This window comes from Dunckerocampus dactyliophorus, chromosome 2 (assembly GCF_027744805.1).
Source record: "Dunckerocampus dactyliophorus isolate RoL2022-P2 chromosome 2, RoL_Ddac_1.1, whole genome shotgun sequence".
NCBI lineage: Eukaryota > Metazoa > Chordata > Actinopteri > Syngnathiformes > Syngnathidae > Dunckerocampus > Dunckerocampus dactyliophorus.
In genome coordinates, this window is record NC_072820.1 from 18,879,566 (window position 1) to 18,897,431 (window position 17,866).

The following is a 17,866-nucleotide window of genomic DNA, read 5'->3' on the forward strand; positions in this document are numbered from 1 at the left end:
TCACCAACACAGGCTTTTATTTTATAATTAGTTATCTCACAGCACAACAACAACAACATAATAATAATAGTCATCATCATCATAATAATAACACAGGCTACTGTTGTGGCTGTACTCCAGCTAAAGCTCAACTGTGAATCCTGTCCACACGTCAGGAAGACATTTATTGAAACACACGTCTTAATTATCTCTTAAATGACTTATTTTCTGATTATATCTACTATATTGGGTGATATCACTGCAAAAATGACTATAGGGGTGTTATTTCATGTCTAGAGGGCTCTAATAATGGTAAAAAATTGTATTTAGAAAGTTGTAAACAGGTTTTCTATGCTCATACTACAAGAATATTCCATTCACTTCTCACGGTCAGGTCTGGAACAAATTAACCGTGATAAACCTGATATATGAATAGAAATGTATAATCACCACATGATATTATTACACAATTGCCCATGCATTTGATGATTATGGTTTTGTTTTTGTTTTTTTTTTTTAAAGGATAACTTGCTTTGAAACAAGAAATCAAGGTGACAAGCTGATAATAAAGTATTTATTTTTGATAACAAAAATGCTAGGAATATCTTGTTGCATGATCAGATAATATTAAAGTTTAGAAGAACAGTGGAACAGTGGTGAACCTTCGCAGGAGTGGCCGGCCAACCAAAATTACCCCAAGAGTGCAGCGACAACTCATCCAAAAGGTGATGAAAGACCCCACAACAAAATCCAAACAGCTCCAGGCCCCACTTGCCTCAGTTAAGGTCAGTGATCATGACTCCATATTGTGATGGTCTGGGGCTGTTTTGCCGCTTCAGGACCTGGAAGACTTGCTGTGATAAATGGAACCATAAATAACCATGAATTTTGCTACCAAAAATTCTTGTAGGAGAATGTCCGGCCTCAAGATGAAATTAACTTAGGTTCCACAGCAGGACAATGATCCAAAACACACCAGCAAGTCCACCCCTGAATGGCTAAAGAACAACAAAATGAAGACTTTGGAGTGGCCTTGTCAAAGTCCTGTCCTAAATCCTACTGAGATGCTGTGGCATGACCTTAAAAAGGCGGTTCATGCACGAAAACCCTCCAATGTGGCTGAATTACAACAATTCTGCAAAGATGAGTGGGCCAAAATTTCTCCACAGCGCTGTAAGAGATTCATTGCAAGTTATAGCAAACGCTTGATTGCAGTTGTTGCTGCTAAGGGGGTCCCAACCAGTTGTTAGGTTTAGGGGCAATCACTTTTTCACACAGGGCCATGTAGGTTTGTTTGTTTTTTCTCCCTTAGTAATAAAAAATATCATTTAAAAACTGCATTTTGTGTTCATTTGTTTTGTCATTGATTGATATTTAAATTTTAAACATTTAAATGACAAACAGGGAGGGGGAAAACACTTTTTCACACCACTGTATGAAGGAATGAATTCACCGTTTGCTTCCGGGTGGAGTCAATTGTCGAGTTATTCTGAGGTTCTGCTGTTGCCGGTCAGTCAGATTTCTTGTTTGATACTTTTCTACGACACCATGACTGCGCCACAAGCTCCTCGCCATCATCATCGTCATTGTCTCCTCGGCCAGACCGGATCTTCCAGCAGAGCATGCACAAGAATCCAATCAGGCCGAGTGGGAAGCAGAGCAGAAAGAAACCGAGCAGCGGAGCCTCAATGAAGAGTGGCTTCAACGGGGCACACAGAGAAGACAACCATGAGGGCACAAGGACAATGAGACTCAAACAGAAAGTGGTGACGGGAAGTACCACAAGTGTGACTTTGGTTTCGTAAATGAAGCGTCTGATTCGCTGAGTGACTCCGTTTCCTCCCTGACTCTAAAACACAAAAAGAAAAAGTCTCGCAACCAAGTACGCTTTTTTTCTGCTTCAGGTCTCACCTGGATGCTGCCATCCAGAACCTGGTCCATAAAGTCCACCAGGTGACGCTCTGTGTCCACTGATGTTAGCGGCAGGAAGTAGCTGTCAGTGGATAGGTTCAACATGACGATGGTGGGAAGACGCAGCTCGCTAACAACACACACACACAATTAAGTAACCATCCTCATCAACAACACACAAACAAATCACCTTCCTCATCGACTACATACGCACGTGTCACAACCCTATGACGTTCACCGATGTGTGTGTGTGTGTGTGTGTGTGTGTGCGTGGTGTGTGTGTGCTTGGTCACCCCATGATGAGTCCATTGATGTATTCATTCCCCTCCATGAAGCCAAAGTGAACATTTCTGGAAGAATGAGAACAAAAACATGACATGGCCTCATACGCGTGCACACACACTTGCAAAGTGGATTTGAGAATTTTTATTCTGCCTGTTGACTTCCTGACCTGCTGTATATTTCTTTGTATTCTTCTGCCACTTTCTGTACAATACTTTTGCACCTGAACATGTGACATAGCCATAAAGTGAGGTCACACAGAGGTCAGAGAGACAGGAAGTCTTTGGCAGAGGTCAAACCTGAGACTTTGTTGGCCCACATTGGCCTCCTCCAGCAGGGCCAACAGTACGAGTTTATCTGCAGCAAGAGGAAGCACAAAGATGTCAGTGTGTGTGTGTGCCTGTGTGTGTGTGAATGAGTGACGTTGCTGTGTCACCAGGTCACCTGACTCTCCCATGGCATACAGTGTGTAGCTGTCCACCTTCATGTAGTTCGGGAAGCGCTCTTTGTTGATCCATGCCTTTAGCTCACCGTCACTGACCTCTGAAACACACTGGACATGTTGAGATGGGGCCAAAGGTGAAAAGTGAGGTGTTGACTCCTACCATTGAATGTGAAGTAGGTTCCATCTTTAAACACGACCACAGCAGGAAGGGAAGGTAGTGACACGGTCTGGAAGATATCAGTCATATCAAAAGATTTCATAACAGAAATCAATTTGTTCTTATTACTATAATTCTATATATTTTTCTTAATTTTTCTACACAATTTATTCTGATCTCGACACAATTTTTTGTTATTGTTTCTATATAGTTTATTCTTATTTCTACACAATGTATTATTACGTCTATACAATTCATTGTTATTGTTTCTATACAATTGATTTTTATTGTTTCTGTGCAATTGATTCTTCTTTCTACACAATTTATGCTTATTCATGCTGTACAATTCATTCTTACTTTTTCTATTCAATTTATTCTAATTTCTACACAATTTATTCTTATTAATTCTATACATTTTCATCCTTCCATTCATTTTTTTCCGCTTATCCGGGCCCGGGTCGCGGGGGCAGCAGTCTCAGTGGGGAAATCCAGACTTCCCGGTCTCCAGCCACCTCTTCCAGTTCCACCGGGAGGGCACCAAGGCGTTACCAGGCCAGCTGTGAGACATAATCCCTCTCGCGTGTCCTAGGTCTGCACCGGGGCCTTCTCCCGGCTGGTCATGCCTGGAACACCTCACTAGGGAGGCGTCCAGCAGGCATCCAGACAAGATGCCTGAGCCACCTCATCTGGCTCCTCTCGATGTGAAGGAGCAGCGGCTCCACTCTGAGCCCCCCAGGATGACCAAGCTCCTCACCCTATCTCTTAGGGTGAGTCCAGCCACCCTACAAAAGAAACTCATTTCAGCCGCTTGTATCCGCAAACTCGTTCTTTCGGTCACGACCCAAAGCTCATGACCATAGGTGATGGTGGGAAGATAGATTGACTGGTAAACTGAGAGCTTTGCCTTCCGGCTCAGCTCTCTCTTCACCTTGATGGTCTGGTCGACCTCACACTCCAACCTTCCCTCGCTTGCGAACAAGACCCCGAGATACTTGAACTCCTCCACCTGGGGTTGGACCTCATTCCCAACCCGGAGGGTGCAATCCACCCTTTTCTGATTGATAACCATGGCCTCGGATTTGGAGGCGCTGAGTCTCAACCCAGAAGTTTCACACTCAGCTGCAAACCACCCCAGTAAACACTGAAGGTCACAGCCCGATGAGGCCATCAGGACCACATCGCCTGCAAATAGCAGAGATGAGATCCTAATGCCCTTGAAATGGACTCCCTCAATGCCTTGGCTGCGCCTACAAATTCTGTCAATTAAAATTATTAACAGAATTGGTGACAAAGGACAGCTTTGGCCGAAGCCAACGTTCACCGGAAACAGGCTTGATTTACTGCTGGCAATGCCAACCAGGCTCCTACTCCGGTTGTACAAGGACCGAATGCATGTAGTAGCATGCCATCAATCCCGTACTCCCAGAGCACCCCCCCAGGACACCGCAAGGGACACGGTCAAATGCCTTTTCCAAGTCCTCAAAGCACATATAGACCGGTTGGACAAACTCCCATGTACCCTCCAGTACCCTTGCAAGGGTGTAGAGCTGGTCCAGTGTTCCACGACCAGGACGAACACCACATTGCACCTCCTGCAGCCGAGGTTCGACTACCCTTCTCTCCAGCATCCTGGAATAGACTTTCCCAGGGAGGCTGAGTGTGATCCCCCTTTTAGTTGGACCACACCCTCCAGTCACCCTTCTTGACAATGGGGACCACCACCCAGATCTGCCAATCCAGAGGTACTATTCTCAGAACATGCAAACGCAGGTCTGATGATACTACAATAAAGTCGATCATAGACCTGCGGCCTAGGGTGCACTTGAGGACATCCTTATATTCAAACATGGTGTTTGTTATGGACAAACTGTGGTTCGCACAGAAGTCCAATAACATCACACTACACGAGTTCAGATCGGGGAGGTCGTTCCTCCCAGTCACACCCCTGCAGGTCACACTGTCATTGCTCACATGGCCGTTAAAGTCTCCCAGTAGTACTATGAACTTACCAGCTGGGGTGCTCTCCAGCACCCCTCTGATACACTTCATGAAGGCTGGGTACTCTGAACCCTTTCCCCAACCCGAAGGCGTAGGGAAATAGCCCTCTCGTTCACTGGGGAGGACTCCAACGTGGAGGCACCAAGCCGGGGGGCTATTAATGAGCCCACACCAGCTCGCCGCCTCTCCCCTCTAGCAACTCCAGAGTAGAACAAGGTCCAGCCCCTCTCAAGGAGTTTGGTTCCACAACCCAAACCGCCACCCACAACGCATTGCACCGGAACCTTATGCTTGCCCCCCCCAGGTGGTAGGTCTACAGGGGGGGAGATCCCGTGTCACTTCTTCGGGCTGGGCCTTGCCGGGCCCCATCTATACATTTTACTCTTATTAATTCTATACGTTCTATATATTCTATATGTTATTATTTCTATATAATATGTTCTTATTAATTCTATGTAATTTTATATTATTTCTACACAATATATAATCATTCATTCTATACAATTTATTATTTCTATACAAGTTACTCATCCTATACAATGTCTAAATTCTATACAATAAATTCTTCTAATTGTATGCAATTATAAATTGTATAGAATGTATTCTTTTTTTTTTGTTGTGTTTGGACCTTGGGCACGATGTCTCTGCTGGCAGAGAAGAAAAAAGTAGAAGCAATGAGATCTTGAGCAGCAGCGGAGTAAACACCCTGCAAACACACACGTCAATGTGGTTAGTGTGTGTGTGCGTGTGCGTGTGTGTGTGCGTGTCCGTGTGTGTTTACCTTGAGTGGCGAAGATGCCCCAATATAAACAAACATAACGTCATGACGACTCAAAGCATGTTGAAAGAGCTGCACACTGGTCAAGGGTCGAATCAGCGGACTGATTAACAACAACATGATCACACAATTACTTCCACATTTGACACGATTACACATTGACATGTTAGCGTTGCGGAGGGCGCTGATTTACCCACTAACACGGTCAGCAAAATCCATAATTCCATCTTTGGTTCTGGGTCCTAAATAATTGTATTTGACATTTTTCTTCCACCTGAAAAGGCAGAAGATGACATGATGACATAATTGCTGAGTCTTGGATGCTGATTGGCCTGTGCACTGGACTCACATGAAGATGGCAGGATAACCTCGCACTTTGAACTCTTTGGCTAAAGCTTTGTGAGATGTGAAAGAGATGTGTGAACATGGAGATGTTAGCTTCTTTGCTATGTAGGATGGTAATCTCACCCATGTTAGCAGTCGCGTCACATTTGCCAACGTTGACCAGAGAGCCGACGCTCTTCAACTCCGATCCAACCTGATGCCACACGGGATCCAACTGTTTGCAGAAGGAACACCAGGGGGCGTAAAACTGCACAAACCCAAGAGACAGGGTCAAAAGGTGATCAGATGTCAGTGCCTCTGTACACAACAGTACCACCTTGTGGTCACCTCATACATTAAGCATTGATGACAATTAGCATTGTTTAGCACCACACAGAGCCGGATGGCCCATTAGGCAATGTAGGCAAATGCTACGGGCACCGTGGCCTCCAGGGGTTGCCAAAAAATTGAAAAAAAATTCACCCATATATTTTTTTACATGAAGAAAATTGGGCGACACCTTGTCTTGCAAATTAAAGACAACTATAAAATGCAGTTAGATTTATTTTGTGAGCATATGTAAATTGGCAATGGAGGGTGGCCCCAAATTAAATCTCGCCTTGAGAGATTGAGAGAGACAGGCGTCCACCCATCAGTGGTAAAACGTTCATGACTGATCAACGTACTTTAATGAGCCAAATGTCGTTGTCTCCACGTGTCTCCACCAACCTATTGGACATTAAAAGTAATCAATGCAAACAAAACCAAACCGAAGGTATACAGAATGCAATAACAAACTCAATACAAATCAGGCCCATAACCAGGGGGGGGTTCGGGGGGGTTCGCACTCGTTATATTTTATAATTACAATTAGCAACTATATTTTATCACATCCCGTACGGCGTAGGGACTATCTCTGCGCCTCATCACGGACGTCACGTATTCAGAATACGTTGGGAAGTACGGTCTGCCCCCCCCCCGCGGTTCCGTCCAAAAGGTCCATTCACTGTGATTTTTGCACCCCCCCAAAAAATTTCTGGTTACGGGCCTGCAAATGTATACAAAATGTAACATAACACAAAAAGTGTTTCAGTCATATGATGTCATCAAAGTTCTTGTTGATTAGTCAACAAGGTTAGGATTAAATAAACTCTGTTGAACTATGTAATTTTTTAATGTATGATCCAAACACACTAAACACTGACACGTGAGCAGAACTAAATTGTACTCACGAGTCATCAATCTCCTCGACAAAGGTCCAAACCGAGGTGAAGGACGCACACAGCAGCACCGCTACCACGCAACAAACATCAGGAACACTATTGATCTCTTATAAATGTAAAAAATAAATGTTGGATTTTTTTCTTTCCATGACAAAGCAGGTTAACGTACCTGAGACCACAAGTGTCTTCCGCCAGTCAGACATGTTGAGCAGATTAAGAGTGTGCAAGTAATCTGCACGCTTGTAATCTGAGCAGATTACCACATTGTGTTCAAAGGCCTTAAACTTTATTGACATAAACACAAATAACGCTACAAAAAGTCTTACAATAATTGACATAGGTGTTTGAAAACATGTTTTCAATGAAATAGATGCGCTCTGCTGGTGTCACATTTATTTTACGAAAGTGTTTCAATCAAGGACTCATGGGCTGGAGGGGGGAATCGGGAATAGTCAGTCAAGACGGTGCATGACAGGCAAAGTCCTGTTCTGTGACAAACAATGATTTGCTTTTATCCTCACTGTCATGACATATCTTCTGTCTGTGCTGTGTATTTTTAGATTTTGACCGCTTACACACACCCACAAATATTGACACATTTTTAATTATTTTGTTAAAGACCAAATAATTAACTGAAACTAAGGGAAAACAGCTCCTCTCGGCGGATCCCGAGGCGTTCCCAGGCCAGTTGAGAGACACAGTCTCTCCAACGTTCAGTGATTTGCAGCTATAACCAAATAAAAAATATATTGCAAATATATTGAATAAACAGCGGTAATAGTGTTGAATATTTTCAGACAGGCGGCATGATGGCCTAGCGGTTAGCGTGTTGGCCACACAGTCAGGATTCAAATCTCTGTTGGGCATCTCTGTGCAGAGTTTGCATGTTCTGTTCTCCCTGTGCATGCGTGGGTTTCCCCCAGGTACACCGACTTTCTCCCACATTCCAAAAAACATGCATGTTAGGTTAATTGGCGACTCTAAATTGTCCATAGGTATGAATGGTTGTTTGTCTATATGTGCCCTGCAATTGACTGTTGGTCTGTCCCCTGTGTGTGTTGATAGTCTCCAGCATACCCGCCAACCCCAGGGAGGATGGATGCATTTTCTTCAGGCCTGTTGTATGTAAAACATGATTTGATGTCAATTAAAGGTCGTTTGCACATCACCAATTTCTGACATGCAAAAGTGTGTCACAAATACGATGACATAAATACAAAATGGTGGAACTTGCAGCTGCTTGATTTCCTACCTATAAACCAAACGCATTTTGCATGTAGTTTTGCACGTAGTTTGACCAAACTCCAACAAAACGTGTACACGTTGCAAACCTAACTAACAATAATAAGCCCTAGGTTCCCAAAGTGGGTTATGCATACCGCTAGGGGTAAGAAGATTGCCGTCGGGGGGTATGTTAATAAAAATGTAAAACAGCTTGACTACGTTAGCGCCAAACACTGAGATTTACGTAATGCGCTCAGACGCCTCATGTAAACAGTGCAGAAGAAAGGTGACAGCATGAAGTTGTTCATTGTTCTGTGTGCATTACAGGAACAAATAAGTTGTATATTAAAAGTGTTTACGGTAATCTTGAAGATTTTCCAGGATCATTTATATTGTGTGCTAAATTCTGCAGACTTACAATGTCAAAATTATCCAATCGGTTCTAAACAGTAAATATGACAAATTGGACGAGTTTTCAACAAAATGAAACCGTGAAATTAGAAAAAGCATCTTCATACTGTCTTATTACAATGAGTTAAAAAAGGGTGCTTGGAAGTCAATGGGACTTTTTATCCTTTAGGGATCCGAAAGGGTAGGAAATTTGGAATGTGACACTGTAAAAAAAAAAAAAAAAAAATCACAAATCAATTTTACTACTAACCTTATACAGTATATAGTTAAGTCCGAGCCCCCTCACATTTATTATATGGAAAGTAACTATTTTGTAAGCAAACCAGTGACATAATTGAATCAAATAGATACTTTATTAATAATCTCCATGAAATGGGCATTCAGAGGGTTAAAATAAAAATATTTACATTTGGTATTTTTTATTTGAACTCAAGCTGACTAAGAGATCTAAGCAAAAAACAAAACAAAACAATCTTTTATGTTTTTATACCAGTTTTTGGGAGTGGACTTTTTTTGTCCTCTAGGAACCTGAAAGGGTGGGAAATTGGCCTGTGCGTCTGGTTGACCTAGGAACAAATTTAAAATTTGATTTTTCATGAAATCTGACAGATCTGGGTTCGACTCTCCGTTGGGTATCTGTGTGTGGAGTTTGCATGTTCTCCACGTGTGTGCATGGGGTTACTCCAGTTACCTCCCACATTCTAAAAACCTTGCATGTTAGGTTATTTGCTGACTCTATAAATTGTCCATAGGTATGAATGTGAGTGTGAATGGTTGTTTGTCTATATGTGCCCTGCGAATGGCTGGTGACCAGTCCAGAGTGTATCCCGCCTCTCGCCCGAAGTCAGCTGGGATGGTGAGGATAAGCGGCATAGAAGATGGATGTATTTTTTCATGAAAAAAAAAACATCTTAGGAAAACTCATGCGATAGTGTAACAACTAAAGTTGTGAGCAAAAAAGGAGCAAAAAATTGCCTGCAAGGACTAAAAATCCTTGAGACCCCAGAGGGCTAAAGTGATACTTTATTTTAATATGCAAATTGGTTGAAAATACCTTTCAATTTTGCTTGCTATATCACGCTAAGTCACACTTTTGGTACCTTTTGGACATATTGCACTAGTCTTATTTTTCCAGTAAATGTATCCAGTAAAAGTAAAAGAAGTGTAGTATGTTTATTCATCACATGAAATGTGACCTGACAATACAGTCGTTTGAGGCAAGAGCTGTTGCCAATACGGGTATCGGTTGCTATCAGTAGCAAAAATGATGTGCTGTACAATATTGGTATATCAGATATCAGTAAGAAAGCCAATATCGAGCATCTCTATTAAAAAGTAAAAATAGACTGCAGGTGACAGTCAAAACATGTACTGTAACAAAACATAAAATAATAAATATAAGAAACTAAACATATATGACATGACTGTCACATGACAATAGTCCAAAATGCTTCCCACACATCACTTAGGGACTTAATGAGTTCAAGTCAAGCACAAAGCTGTATAGAACACACTGTAACATATTTAAAGTGTTATGACTTCTTATATTTTTTATGAGATAATTCCATCTTTGTTGTCCAACAGGACTGAGTTGTAGCTTTTGAGGAGGTTCTCTGGGAGGGAGCGTGGCGTCTGCGTGTGTGTCGCAGCAACAGCTGGCGGTCAGGACTGGAGTACTCACACTGTTGGCATGGAAACATCTCTCCGGTGTGATGGCGCCGAGCATGAAGATCCAAACTTTTCTTCTGGATACTGACAATTAAAAAAACAACCTGTTGGGACAAAGTGTGTTTGGGTGTTTGTGTGTGTATGTGTGTTACCTGCGGTAGTCACAGTGTTGACACCTGTAAGGTTTTTCTTGGCTGTGAGTTCTCGAGTGTCGCAGCAGAGAACTGCGATCAATGGAGGCGTACGGACACTGAACACACTTGTAGGGTTTCTCACCTGCGCGCGCACACACACTGCATCAATGTCAACCGCTCATGTCAACTTGGTGTGTGCGTGTGCCTGCATGCGTGTGACCTGTATGTGTTCTCATGTGTTGCAGCAGGGAGTCCTTCAGCCTGCTCCTGTAAGAACACTGAGGACATGAAAAAGGTTTGTCTCCACTGTGGACCCCCAGGTGGCGCTGCAGTGTCACTTTGCTGGAGAACTTCCTGTGAAGGAAACAACAACTTTTCTGATTGGTCCACATCAGAAGTGAGGTGGGAGATTGTGGGTATTGAAGTGACCTGTGACCTCTGACAGAGTGAGCAGATGAAACCTGATGACTCTTCTTTTGGTGTCGCTGATGAGTCACTGTAACGACAAGTCAAAACAAGTCAGTAAGTCACGGTGACGATGTCATTGAGCTGTCAATCATCACCGCTCTATGTGTGTCCCCTTCTTCTTCCTGCTGTCAGATGGTCCAATCAAACATTTCCTTTCATCTGCAGAAGACATGTACATATCAGTATTTATTGATCACTGGTCAATTCCAATTTTCCAAGAGATTTTTTTACCTGCGTTATCATCTTCAGGAAGTGCTTTCACATTTGAACAATCCTCTTTTTTCTCCTCCTCCCTCCTCCTGTGGCGCTTTCTCCAATCAGGCTTCAGCTCCGTCCACCTATCAGCTGTCTTTATGCAGCACGTGATGGCGCTTGATGACTGGTGACACTTGACGTGTGCGTCCAACAGCCGCCTGGACGGCAGCTTCACAAGACAGAGAGAACACGACAGATGGCGTCTCTTGACGTCTTTCCGGGCATCCTTCCATGGCAGCTGGTCTAAGTCATCAACCGGACGCCGTTGGATGGGAACGGGAGGCAAAGGCGTCCGTGTAGCGGTGATGCGACACAGACCGAGCGTCATGAGGTGGGCAGACTGCGCCATTTCCTCCTGAGTGGCTGGGGGGTCGGTGGAACGAGGGTGTTCCCCAGACGTCCTCTTAAGAGGGAAGATGGATTCGTCCTCTTCAAAGAGAGGGCTGACCTGCAGAAAGACATGTCCACTTAGTTAACTGACATCACACGACGTGTGTGTGCATGCGCATGTGGTTGTGTGCGTGCGTGTCACCTCACAGTTGTGAGCAACCTGCAGCTCCCCCTCAGTGCTGATGACATCACAGGTGGGCGGGCTCATGTTGTCCAGCATGTTGTAGAGCAGGAAGTCCTCCTCCTCCTCGCTCTGTTTGGACTCTGCCAGGTCAAGCGGATAGGTCAACGATGCTTGCTGAAGCCTCGCCTCCTCAGCCCCGTTCATACAGGCGAGCGAGGTGAGGGAGGGGGGATGGTGTCTGAGCAGCAGGTGGCTGCTGATGGTGGTCTTCATTTCACAGGTGAACTGGCAAAGCTTACAGCGGTAAATCTCCACCAGGAAAGATTCCGCCAGGCCGCGGAGGCCATCAATGAGGTCACAGTACAGACTGGCACTCACGGCCCCGCCCCCTAGCTGCAGCGTTACGGGGCTGATGTCACGGTAACGTTGCTTCCAGCTCAAAGTGGTGACGTCATCATCTTCCGCAGATGGTGCGGTCTGTGGTGTTGGCTGGACGTCGTGAGCTTTGACCCTGTAGGGTGACATCCTTCTGTCTGACGTCTTTTATGAAAGCTCGACAAGAGAAACGAATTCAGGATGGAGGTCAAACCCAGTAGTTAATTTAAAAAGAAGAAAATGTCACGTGATGTCAACAAAAGTAACCAAGCTACAACGGTGCTAATGTTAGCATGCTAAGAGGAGAGGTGACTTTGTTGTACTGATGCTAACATGCTAGCGGAAACTGAAGTGACATTAAAAACATTTCATCCGCTCACTACAAAACATTAAACGTTTTCATAACTTTTGGAGTAGGTATTCCGTCGTTGTTGTTGTATCGTCAACATTCTTCAGTTGCTTGTTCTTCGTCCTCCTCTTCCTTCAAGTGCAAGTAAACGTCTGCTCGCTGCTACTGCCCCCACGGGCAGAGATGAAAATCGACGTCGTTTCGCCTCCTTTTTTCTTCTTTGTGGTTTAATGGCGGATGCAGACTATGTTACTGCACTACCGCCACCCTCCGGATGTGAATGATCGCTAAGGTTTATAGGCTATATCAATAATATACAAGTATAATAATATATATATATATATATATTTAAATTCTACAAATAAAAATAGATTATACTCTATTGATAAGTTTGGTGGCTTTTAGAAATTCTAACAAATATTTTTTGACCTTATGCTCTGTTTACTTAGGCTATCTTTTATGCTGAATGTCTCTCCAATGTCCACGATTTTCCTCTGTATATTATTTCTTTCTCTGTCGTACCTAGTGCAATTTATTAGAACATGTTCTACTGTCTCAGGAACTGCACCTGCCCCCAACCTGACCAATTTGAGGGTTGACAAAAAAAATAGTCCACTTACCGTACTTATATTACGCCACTTCTCTTGCCATATCCTCATGATTTCTTTCCTAATTACAGACTTGGCCTCTGATTTGCCAACTTTACGCTGAACTAACTATTTCTGTTCTTAGTGCTTGCTTTGCATATTTGTCTGACAACCCATTTCCTACCATTCCCACATGGGCTGGAACCCACACAAATCTAGCATGAGTTCCCACACTTTGAATTCTGACAATCATAATTAATTAATATTTCACACACAAGGTCATTTCGTTCATTCATGTTACTTGATTTAATATTTTCCAAGCCTGAAAGTGAGTCTGTACATATTATTACTCTTAATGGTTTGATTTGTTCCACCCACTGCAACGCCATTGTAATTACCACAAGCTCTGCAGAAAACACACTGAAATATGGGTACTCTTACTGCAAATGTGATATTAAATTCTGACACCGCAAATGCTACAGATACTTTTCCTGTTTCTGGTTGCTTAGCTCCATCAGTGAAAATCGGAATATACAGTATCTATCCACATACATCATAGCCAGTTGTCCACTATCTCCCTTGTGCTTCTTAATCTTTTCATTCAGGGTAGTATCTGTGTCTGGCTCCCGTAGCGTCATTCTGGCCAGGGCGACATTCAAACCAGAACAGGTGTAGCAGGCCAAATTAACCCCCAACCAAAATATACCCGGGTATAATGTGGCCTAGGCCAGAATATACCCGGGGGTGTAATATGGCCCGGACGGGCTCATACCTTCGGGTATAAAACAGCCTAAACCAGAATATACACCTCTGGGCCAGATTATAATCACAATGTAATATATTGTATCTTTCACCTATTTTTTGGATAGTTCATGAATTTATTGTGTGAATGCTTGATCATTCACACCTATACAATTCTACACTAATTTGAATCAATTTATTATTATTATTGTGTTACACCAATTTTCATATTATAATTATTATTATTATTACACTGTTTTTTTGTCTTCTGAGTCCTCCTTCATTTTTAACCGATTCAAACCATTCAAGCATCAAATTGTTCAGCTATTCAGATATTTTGAAAAATTCCCAGATTTTCCCAGTATTATCCCAGTATTCCCAGTATTCCCAGTATTTTTCCCATTGAAAATGAATGGGTCATTTTTCAAACTTCCACTATTGGCACGTTTCTCAACTTATTTAAACCATTCCAAAGTCTACAAGCACTATTCAATCAGGACATTTAGTGTTCCTGGTACACTGCACTATCATGCTATTTTCATTAGTGTTGACATTGTCAGACACCTAGCTCTATCGCGCTAGGTTTAGTTATTGTTATTAGTATGTAGTGGGTTGTTATCAAATTGTCCAAATAAACATATATTTTCAGCATAAATTTGTATTAATGATTGTGTTAAACTCTAAAACTTCAGCAGGTATAATCTGGCCCAGTGGAGTATAAATCTACAGGACACAAGTGAACACTGCATTTAACCTGGAAATTGTTAGTATATATCAATGTTGTTATTGCCATTCAGTTTTAGTATGTGGTTATTAATATTAAGTATATTTTATAGGGGGCATATTCTGGCCCAAAGATTCCCTTGAAAATTAGGCTTTATCCCTGCTTGTGTGTATTTTTGTACTATGGCTACTGCTTTATTATGTTTGTGCAACTTTCCCTTTCAATTTGGTATCAAATGAATATGCATATTTAAATCATAGCAATAGCAAGTGGACAAAAGTGAAGCTCAAGTTCAACCTATTCAAAAGGTAAGGAACCCAATATTTGGCTGAAATAAAAGATATGTAGGGCGAATACTTAAATACTTTATTCATCTCCAAGAGAAATTCACGTTATCTATGTATCAGTGCTCATGTAAAACTTCATCAAAATTTGACCATGCACAATACACATTTTGGAACCAGAATTACTTACTATAAAATGAATTAACCAATTCATCATGTTTAATATTTAAATTTAATTAAATGTAAAAATGCTTTATGTGTTTTAAGTGTGCAGCAGTAGGGGGTGCATGGCTTCAAGTCAAATGTCTGAAGGGGTATGCGACTGTAAAAAGTTTGGGAACCACTGGCCAAGGCCTACTATACCCGGGATATAAACTGGCCTGGGCTGGGGGTATACTTTGGCCTTCTACACCGCCACTGCTGCGATGAAGAACAAGAAATGTTCCTTTTTAACAATTAGGGAGTCCTCCTGAATACTACAACACTTTCCCACTATTTTCACCACCTGATTTCCTTTAACGTTTTTAGCTGCCTCTGCATATAACATTTTCCCTTCTGTTCTAATTTGCTGTATTTCAACTGCCCTTTTCCTTGCATCATAGTCTCTATGGCCAACATTATGTGCTCCACCGCAATTCACACATTTCTCTTTAACTCCTGCCCCACATGTGCCATACTGTACGTGTAATCGTGATCTCCTCCCCATCTTCCACATGTTTGCTTTCCTGAGCAATGTGCTGCTATACTGTATGTCCATATTTCTGGCACTTATAGCAACACAGTGGTGGCGGCACATACATGTACATGCTCATATTTTAGTTCCTGCACCATATTATCACATATTTAGGCACCAACACCGTCGCATATAGACAAACAACCATTCACACTCACATTCATACCTATGGACAATTTAGAGCACATGTGTCAAACTCGTGCCCTGGAGGGCCGAGACGCTGCAGGTTTTCTCTCCAACCAGTTTCTGCAGCAGGTGATTTAATTGATGAGCTCCTTCCCTCAAACTGAAGGTGTTGATCATTAAAATCACCTGCTTTAGTGACCGGCTGGAAAGAAAACCTGCATTTCTAATTTAGTTTGTACTGTACCTGCACCAATCTACCCAACCATGCAGCTGCTTTCTGGTTGGGCCTCAGCAGCCTTTCTGATTGGCTGCCTGGGGTCTTGTGGTTTTAGCGCTCTTTTTATTTGCAATTATTGTCATTTATTACCTGGGAAAGGAGAATATATAGACATACTGTATAATATAGGCAATAGAAATGGATCAGCATCTGGACATGGCTCAGAGTCCACAAGCATGAGACCATCTTAGGAGGTCAATGACCTTCTTCACACACCTGCTTGCTGAATATAAGTATATTTATTGTATTTAATCTATTATTTAGATCATAAAGCTATCTTTTTTGTACATGTAGTTGTAAATGCGGTTATCAACCACACTGAAAGTGAGAAGACAAACATTGCGTGCAAACATACGCTCTCACTTCCTGTCTTACACAAACCAACTGTGCAGTCAACCTTTGAGTCACGCAACAAAACAACTGAAATGTCTCAGATGAGATTCAACATTTTGAATCAGACTCTCGGAAGTGGTTCCAAGTTAACAGCGTCGTCAGTGGTGATACTTTCTTTTACTGCTTGGGTTATGCATTTTTTAGGACTTTGTCAATGTTCATCTTGATGAAGAACGTTCATCTTCTGTTGGATTTGATACATACACTATGCACAAAAGTGTTGGGACAGTCGATCAATCAATGAGAGGATGGACCTGAGTTTTTAGTTGCCCCGGTGTCTTCATTCTTCATCTTAGCAAACATTTTGGACAATTATATGCTTCCAACTTTGTGCGAACACTTTGAGGAAGACCCTTTTCTGTTCCCAGTGCACAAAGCAAAGTTCATAAAGGCATGCTGGGAGGAGTATGTTCTCAAAGAACTAGTATAGGTCCAACGTCAGTGACATCACAAACGGACATAAATCTTCTTGAAAGTAGGGGTGTCACAAGATCTTGTGTCACAACATCTCGCAAGATTAAAACGTGACATGATTTCCCGTTCAGAAAAAAGGTGCCTTGTGGGCACTATGCCTGGGACGATAACAAATGAATGAATTCATCACACAATAAATGAAAATGAACACAATAATTTTGCCGGCTTCAATACATTGCCATGTGCATGCATATCTGTTTTCCTCGTATCTCACCTCCTAACAGGCAGGAAAGAGAGTTCGCATTTGTTCCATACAACACCGGCATGAATGGAGTGAGCCCTTTTGTCAGTCATGCAGTCTCTTTGTCTTGGTGGGTGGAGGCGGGGTCAGTAGCATACACACAAAGTGCATAAGAGTGTAACATGGAAAGGAAATTAGTAGATTGCAATATATTGTCATATATTTTTTGATATTTTTCATTATACTTTTGTTAAAAGTGATGTTAAAATCTTGTCTCGTTTCATTCTTGTAGACCCAATCTCGTGCATCGTTTCGTCTCGTCTCGTTTGTGTCTTGTGACATCTTCCCAGAAGAGAGGAAGATGTTCTATCTGTGAGGACTCCAGATATCTGTGTGTTTCACTTAGTGGAGCTGTGCCAATATTTGTGTCCATACTGTATAATGTACAATGTGTCTCTAAATTCTGAATACATAGGCAAAAATGCAGATATTATACACAGTGACGTGCAGTTAGGTTTCTTTGGAGCATTTTTTGCTAATGCAGGTTGCTCATTAAGAGGGTAACAACAAAAAGAATAGAATAATTCACTTTGGGTAAAAAATGTTTGATACTTTTTTGTCCCATTTATTTTATTTTTTCAAAAAAGGAAAAAAACATTTGCATTCTTACCTTTTACCTGTATATGAAGTCCATGCACCCTATCATCCAGAATAAGTTCTGATACTTTCTTGTAAAGGTCTGATGACATGGTGAGCTTGGCTATATAATCCTCCATCTTGACCGTCAAATTTATTCAATCATTCAGCTCAGCATTAAAAAAATCTTGAATTTGACTTGCTGCTCTCCAGCT

At 42.2% G+C, this 17,866-nt stretch overlaps 2 protein-coding genes across 3 annotated transcripts; both read right to left on the minus strand.

Moving 5' to 3' along the window:
* Nucleotides 1-7,319, minus strand: LOC129177867 (protein disulfide-isomerase TMX3-like). The gene is made up of 16 exons (XM_054769439.1): nt 7,267-7,319; nt 7,107-7,167; nt 6,561-6,603; nt 6,019-6,142; nt 5,900-5,945; nt 5,744-5,824; nt 5,554-5,653; nt 5,401-5,478; nt 2,778-2,844; nt 2,617-2,715; nt 2,472-2,529; nt 2,342-2,395; nt 2,184-2,240; nt 1,891-2,020; nt 1,760-1,828; nt 1-1,678 (listed from the first exon to the last, which is right to left on the minus strand). Exons 1-16 carry the CDS (start codon nt 7,298-7,300, stop codon nt 1,490-1,492), a joined length of 1,290 nt encoding a protein of 429 aa, XP_054625414.1. The 5' UTR covers nt 7,301-7,319; the 3' UTR covers nt 1-1,489.
* A 1,747-nt stretch (nt 7,320-9,066) lies between these two features.
* si:dkey-154p10.3 (zinc finger imprinted 3) lies at nt 9,067-12,683 on the minus strand. Of its 2 annotated transcripts, XM_054767140.1 has the most exons (7): nt 11,790-12,681; nt 11,234-11,705; nt 11,098-11,161; nt 10,971-11,030; nt 10,755-10,888; nt 10,553-10,676; nt 9,067-10,484 (listed from the first exon to the last, which is right to left on the minus strand). In XM_054767140.1, the coding sequence occupies exons 1-7, from the start codon at nt 12,294-12,296 to the stop codon at nt 10,265-10,267; spliced, it is 1,581 nt and encodes a 526-aa protein (XP_054623115.1). In that variant the 5' UTR covers nt 12,297-12,681; the 3' UTR covers nt 9,067-10,264. The 2 variants fall into 2 exon arrangements, 1 of the variants encoding a protein (XP_054623115.1); XR_008569498.1 differs by having other exon boundaries at nt 10,451-10,484; nt 10,553-10,888; nt 10,964-11,030; nt 11,790-12,683.
* Nucleotides 12,684-17,866: the final 5,183 nt, after the last annotated feature.

Coding starts and splice junctions, on each gene's coding strand:
- si:dkey-154p10.3 (XM_054767140.1), bottom strand. CDS start 12,296: ATGTCACCCTACAGGGTCAAAGCTCACGACGTCCAGCCAACACCACAG. Junction 11,162..11,233: donor TCCTGAAGATGATAACGCAG/GTAAAAAAATCT, acceptor TGTCTTCTGCAG/ATGAAAGGAAATGTTTGATT. Junction 10,677..10,754: donor ACACATGAGAACACATACAG/GTCACACGCATG, acceptor GTGCGCGCGCAG/GTGAGAAACCCTACAAGTGT.
- LOC129177867 (XM_054769439.1), bottom strand. CDS start 7,300: ATGTCTGACTGGCGGAAGACACTTGTGGTCTCAG. Junction 7,168..7,266: donor GAAGACACTTGTGGTCTCAG/GTACGTTAACCT, acceptor GTTGCGTGGTAG/CGGTGCTGCTGTGTGCGTCC. Junction 6,143..6,560: donor ACGACATTTGGCTCATTAAA/GTACGTTGATCA, acceptor GGGTTTGTGCAG/TTTTACGCCCCCTGGTGTTC.